The sequence below is a fragment of the Centropristis striata genome, chromosome 18 (genome assembly GCF_030273125.1).
Source record: "Centropristis striata isolate RG_2023a ecotype Rhode Island chromosome 18, C.striata_1.0, whole genome shotgun sequence".
Classification (NCBI taxonomy): Eukaryota; Metazoa; Chordata; class Actinopteri; order Perciformes; family Serranidae; genus Centropristis; species Centropristis striata.
In genome coordinates this window covers 9527143-9533805 of record NC_081534.1, presented here as the reverse complement: position 1 = coordinate 9533805, position 6663 = coordinate 9527143, and the positions used below count along the sequence as shown (strand labels likewise).

At 41.4% G+C, this 6663-nt stretch overlaps 1 protein-coding gene across 1 annotated transcript; it reads left to right on the top strand.

Moving 5' to 3' along the window:
* Window positions 1-1013: 1013 nt before the first annotated feature.
* gja1b (gap junction protein alpha 1b) lies at window positions 1014-6187 on the top strand. Its single transcript, XM_059356290.1, has 2 exons — window positions 1014-1167; window positions 3264-6187. The coding sequence occupies exon 2, from the start codon at window positions 3283-3285 to the stop codon at window positions 4444-4446; it is 1164 nt and encodes a 387-aa protein (XP_059212273.1). The 5' UTR covers window positions 1014-1167; window positions 3264-3282; the 3' UTR covers window positions 4447-6187.
* The last annotated feature ends 476 nt before the right edge of the window (window positions 6188-6663 follow it).

Below are 6663 nucleotides of genomic sequence, written 5' to 3'. Positions count from 1 at the left end.
TATAATAAATTATGATGATGTGCCCTCTAGTGCAAAAAAACTTGATAATGTGCCTTAATAAGCGCCCTTCTAGTGCCCTTCTGGTGCCATGGTGCCTCTCTTTGGTAGCCGACAAACGGGGAATAAGAGGCTATGACGAACAGCTACATCAAGTGGTACTAAAATCCGCAATAGATAACGAAGCAAAAAGCGCATTAATAGTTTCCCTGTACTTGTAGTAGAAAAGCAGAATTAGATGCCCAGTTAGAAAACAGGATAAAGTGACCTCGCAATAGAGACAAAAAGAATCCCAGTGAAGAAAATGATCTGCATTACAAAAATGTCACAGTAGGATATCAATAAAGATTCTATAATACAGTATCACCCAACTGTGAACAATGTTATTTGAAGTTTTTGCTCTCATTCAGCTCTCAAAGTGCACAAGATTTATGCATTTTACTTAAAAAGGTACAAATTTTCTCCCCAGACCCCCCTAGATGGTTTGGTTCAATGGTTTTAATTGTCAGTACCATATCATTAATTACTTTGATCTGGATTTCCTTTACCTTAATGCTAATCATAATCAAGGATGAGGACTATTTCATCATACATGATGCATCAGAGCTTTTTGCTGCTGGTGGGGCTCCATGTTGTGCAGAATGTGTCCTTTTTATTTTTTCGCCCCTGCCCTTCAAACAGTGTGAGTCCGCCACTGGTCAGAAGTATAAAGTTAAAGTTATTCAAAAGTTTACTTCAGGGAAGAACTCGGCTAAATGTTCTTAGTTACATTCCTTACTAATCACTTGATGTTATAACATTAACAGTCTGCGCCCTAAAAAAGTTGAGGCGTTGAGTAAACATGTAATAGTAAGTATGCATCAAATTCAAAAGTTCACCTCGTTGAACATGAAATATACTGTAGCCTTTATATGTCACAGAGGACATAACCTCCGCCGTCTTGAGTCCACACCTTGCTGTGTGTGTGTGTGTGCAGGACTCTCTCCTCCCAGCGGATAGCAGCTCCTGACGTAGAGATCAGGTGACTGTAAGTTCTCTGACGGACCGTTATAAGGGAAGTTTGACAAGTTCCACTCAGTTCTCTCCTGGTCCCAAACTTGGATTTCAACTTTCTACAAGTGGCGGAGAGAGTCCCTCCGCGCTCGCTTCTTTCTCTCTCTAACTTGTCAGGTAAGCTTAAGACACTTTTTTTCTCAGATTAGTAAAAAGAAAAAAAAAAAGTTCTCCCGTTAGAAATAGTCGGGAAAAAAATCCGGTGCGCTCCAGAACACCGCGCTGCGCATTTCTCTCCAGAGTTTGAAGAAGTTTGTTTAGTGAGAAAAGCAGCCGAATGCTTTCACACACAGGGAGCAATAAGTGATGAAGGGGATTTTTGCTAATAATTCAGCTTCTTTTATCAAATGAGGTGTAGTGAAATACTTTGCTCTTGTTGCCACTTATCTGTCCTCTGGACTTTTAAATACTTTTCTTTCTTTTTTTTTTCTTTTTTTACACTCAAACAATTACATCAGTTTGCTCCATCACAGCTGCAGCCTTGAAAATTAAATGCTCAACAGGTTTTCTCTGATATGCTGTGAGTTGATAGTGAGTCTGCTGGGAGACACAGAGACTTGGACTCTATTGTTCTCTGCTGTCCTGCTCATTTTCACTAGACAAACTCACTCATGTAGAAAGTGGCGGGATATTCTCTGTAATAACAACCCCCCAAAAATCTCATAATTATTACACTCTTCATGTTTGACTCTCCTGAAAGCTGAACATCCTCACACTAATGCTTCTGTATATTTCCCAGACAGTGTATGTGCTTTATTATAAGATAAAAGATAAGAGAGAGCACATGTGAATTAGACTGGAGGTTCCTACTTTTCTCCCTGCAAAGCCTCTTCTTCATTGCTATAACCTTTCAGCAGCTCATCTAATTTATAGTTATTAGTTTTTTATTTAGCGTAGTTATTTGTAATGCCACAGATCTAAGGACTCTACAAACCTCCATCACATTCCTTCAGATGGAGTGTTAGAGCTGTGAAGGGAGAGTGAAAACTGGTTGTGGTTTATCACCCTGAAGGACCCCCACAAAGTCCCCCAGGATCCACTTTAAGGACCTCTTTGAACTGAACAGAACCAAAGTATTTATTTTTAATGACTTGTAGCGTGTTCATTCACATAATGACGACCCGCTCAGAGTAATTCACCAGTCGTTTTCTATTGTTCAGCAGCTTCTAGACTTTAATTGACGCCGCATCCACAGCAGATGTTCATGGCTCAGTTTGACCAAGGAGGGCGCCAGTTTTTCAGGACACGAGCGCAGACGGGCGCAGTGCTTCAGAGTGAACTATCAGCGTGGACTGTTTTAATGGTGGTGAAATAAAAGTAGTTTTCAGTGGGAAACCCTTGAAGTTTAATGACTGAGCTGTGTCTCAGTGGTCATGAGGAGATGGTCAGGATGAGCTGCTATCAGGCTTTGTTATGGGCTTATCTTCCTGCAGGAAATGTTTTTTGTGGAAAACACAACCACACACACATATCATCCTGTGTCAGTAGGTTTTCTGTTCGCTCAGTGACCTGACAATCCAGCTTGGTGTCTTCTTTTCCTCATCTCTTCTCTCTTCTTTGTCTGAAGCAGATTAGGGCACAATAAGAGCAGGAGGAGAGAAGCAAAGATAATGCAAGTTGTGTACACATTTGAAAAAGAAACACTTGACATAGTTTGGAGCCCTCAGAAAGGTTTAGAAGAGCTGCAGAATCCTGTCATGTGACTGAAATGTGGGTTTCCTCTGAGCGCCGACCAGGTTAACAATCTGTAGTAATTTATGTCATAATTATGCTAAGATGTTAATTGTTGTGCAAGGCAGGCATTAGATATTCAATTATTAGTTTTTCTCCATGTCTTTATTTCCCTCATAGCTGTTAACCGGAGGGGTTGAGGAAGAATGATTTGATCATTTCATTCATCTTTTTTAAACTTGCTCTTTCAGTCTAAAGCAGAATATTATATTGTTGTTAAAGATCTACTTAATGAGTCAGATTTCATTTCATATTTTCACATCCTGGCAGTGAAAGCGCAGTGTTGCATAAACTGCTCTCAGTAATTGGATTAGCTTGTGATTCGCGTCATGAAACGTCTCGTTTTGTCTCCTTTAATAACGATGCTGTTTAATCACATGATGCTGACAAAATGCCAGCTGTCCTGTAAATGTTCCCTAACGTGTCTTAGACTCTATCTGTGTGTTATTGCCAGTTTAAAATTGTTCACATTTGTTTTGCAGCAGCTAACGCTCCCTGAGAATGGGTGACTGGAGTGCTTTGGGTCGTCTGCTGGACAAGGTCCAGGCCTACTCTACTGCCGGGGGGAAGGTCTGGCTGTCGGTCCTCTTCATCTTCAGGATCCTGGTCCTGGGTACTGCGGTGGAGTCGGCTTGGGGAGATGAGCAGTCTGCGTTCAAATGTAACACCCAGCAGCCTGGTTGTGAGAACGTCTGCTATGACAAATCCTTCCCCATCTCCCACGTCCGCTTCTGGGTCCTCCAGATCATTTTTGTGTCCACGCCCACGCTTCTCTATCTGGCTCATGTCTTCTACCTGAACAGGAAGGAGCAGAAGTTCAACAGGAAGGAGGAGGAGCTTAAAGCCGTGCAGAATGACGGAGGCGATGTTGACATCCCGCTGAAGAAAATTGAGATGAAAAAGCTAAAGTATGGCATCGAGGAGCATGGCAAGGTGAAGATGAAAGGTGCTCTGCTCAGAACCTACATAGTCAGCATTTTCTTCAAGTCCATGTTCGAGGTTGGCTTCCTGGTGATCCAGTGGTACATCTACGGCTTCAGCCTCTCTGCAGTCTACACCTGTGAGAGGTCCCCGTGCCCACACAGGGTGGACTGTTTCTTGTCTCGTCCCACAGAGAAGACCGTCTTCATCATCTTCATGCTGGTGGTCTCCCTGGTGTCCCTGCTGCTCAACGTCATCGAGCTTTTCTACGTGTTTTTTAAGAGGATCAAAGACCGCGTGAAGGGCAAACAGCCGCCCATCCTCTACCCCAGCGGAGGCACCCTAAGCCCCACCCCTAAAGAACTGTCCACCACCAAATACGCCTACTATAACGGCTGTTCGTCCCCGACCGCCCCTCTCTCACCCATGTCCCCCCCAGGCTACAAACTAGCCACGGGGGAGCGGGGAACCGGCTCATGCCGTAATTATAATAAGCAGGCCACTGAGCAGAACTGGGCCAACTACTCCACTGAGCAGAACCGGCTCGGCCAGAACGGTGGAGGAAGCACTATTTCAAACTCCCACGCACAAGCCTTTGACTTCCCAGATGACACCCAGGAGCATAAGAAACTGTCGACAGCGGGACACGAGCTGCAGCCGCTGGCGCTGATGGACGCCAGGCCCTGCAGCCGGGCCAGCAGCAGGATGAGCAGCCGAGCCAGGCCAGACGACCTGGACGTGTAAGCCCCGGTTCCTCCTCCTCCTCCTCCCACCTCTGCCTGGCTGCAGCCAGAGTCAGAAAACACTCCATCACATAGGTTCATGTAGGAGGTGGGGCTAACCTCAATCACTGTCTTCAGCATAGAGACTCTTAGTCACTCAAAGAGACATGTAACACTGTCAAAGGTACAAGTTGCAAATATTTTTTTTTTTTTACCATAGTCTGTTAGTGGAGCTAACCCAGAGGAGCACACTGACTGATCCTGTTCTCATTAACAAGGGTTACATTAAAGGAACATTTCTTCTTCTTTTTCTGCTGTTCCTCCTGTTGCTGACAGCATTTTACTACCACTGTCACAGCCATTCTGCTTCACATCAGCTGTGGGTTTTTATCACAAGACCGGATAAATACGAGAGAATAATAAAGTACGCACACACACCGACATGTTTGCATTGAAAGACAGTTTGATGGACTCGGCCACACCTGCTCTGACAGTTTGCTTGCATAATAAAGCTGAATTTACGTGTGAATCAACATTATTAATACATTTCTCCTGTTTTCACTGACATGGTAATTATCTTATCCCAGTTCTTAATCAAATCACATTTCAGTTACAACAATCGTCCAGATAAAACAACTTCATGTAAAGTGTTTAGCACTTGGCTCGTCCTTTGCGTGGGACTGAGGGTTTTGGGGAAGAATGCTTATTATCAGTTGTAGTGAATATTTATTGCTTGGCATCTGTAGGACACCTACCACTAAGAGGAAAATTTGACTACTATCCAGTATCTCTTACTCACAGAAAACATCTTACATTCATTCCCCACAAACTGTATATTTATTGACAGTAAAAACATTTTTTCTCATGAGTAACTTTGTCAGTCAGCATGGACTGTTGTTTCCTGATAAACTTTGAATTTATGTGGTGTAATGTTTTCATTTTTTGTGTCTTTTTTGGGGTGTGTGTAAGAGTGGAAGGGCTGAGGGTTCAGGCTGCCGTGACAGCAAACTCTGATCTGCTTTTTTTGGCTTCCATAAAGAAAGGCTTTATTACTGTGTCTTATCTTTTTCATCTTTTGTGGGCTGTAGAGAAAGACAGTAGAATGATTATCTGTGTTTTGCATATTTGAGTGAATGATTTCTTCGTTCTGTAGGTATTGTTTTGTTTTTCAGACTCAATGTAACCGTTGCTGCTTGAGAAATAGATATTTAGTACTGTAAATCAAGCTAACTGTGTCACAATAAAAATGTGAGTTTTTAGAAGACTGCTTATAGATCTGGACTAATATTTAGTCAGTTATATTAAAATGTATGCCAATGTAGCTCCACAACTACCAAACCCTAAGATACATTTCAATTTGGACTCTTTTTCTTTTTTATTGTAATTTTAAATTTTTTCATTTGTGCATCATTGTGTCGGTACTTACATGTGTCATGGATCTTTCAGCTACAATGGCATTTGCACTGAGATCTTGGTGATGGAGATGTAATATGATGCACACAGTTAGTGGGAAGACTTTTCTGATACACATGTTACTAATTTATTTTATAATAAAGAAATCACTACAGTGCATAATATCTGACATCTGACCACTGGTTTCATTGACACAACAGGAGCCAGCAGTCATGTGTTGCCATAATTCAGACTGTGCTAATCCACGGGGGTCCACTGTTGTACAGTGTAAGTGCATGATAGCAAAACAAAAACTCATTCATTGTATCTGTGAAAAGCTATTTTAACCAATAAATATTTTTCTGTCCTAATCACTGATTGATTGGTTTCATTGCAGGTCATTGTTGTTGTCAATGTGATTCAGCTTTTCACTGAAATGTTTATTAGATTTCGGACACACTTTAAGGGTCATTTGTCATTTTTTGTTTTAGTCAAGTTTTATTCCCGGAAAATTTAAATCTTAGTGTCATTTTCATCTGCATTTCCATTTATTTATTTTTATCCGTCAGGTTACAGCTGATAGATAATTCTTTTGTTAGGTGAATTGGACAAATGGACAATAAATATCTATTCTATTCTACCAGTGGGGGAATGTAACATTAAGTAAGTGTAAAATTGTGTAAGTACATTTACTCAAGTACTTGGTCAAAATTGAGTTATAACTAAAAATGAACTCTTTGATGTCTGTTTTTATCTTATGACAAAGTTTTAGCTTTCAATTTTGCTTTATTTCAGAGAAATAATTATATAAAAAACACAAAATCCAACTCAAAACCAAGCAGTAATT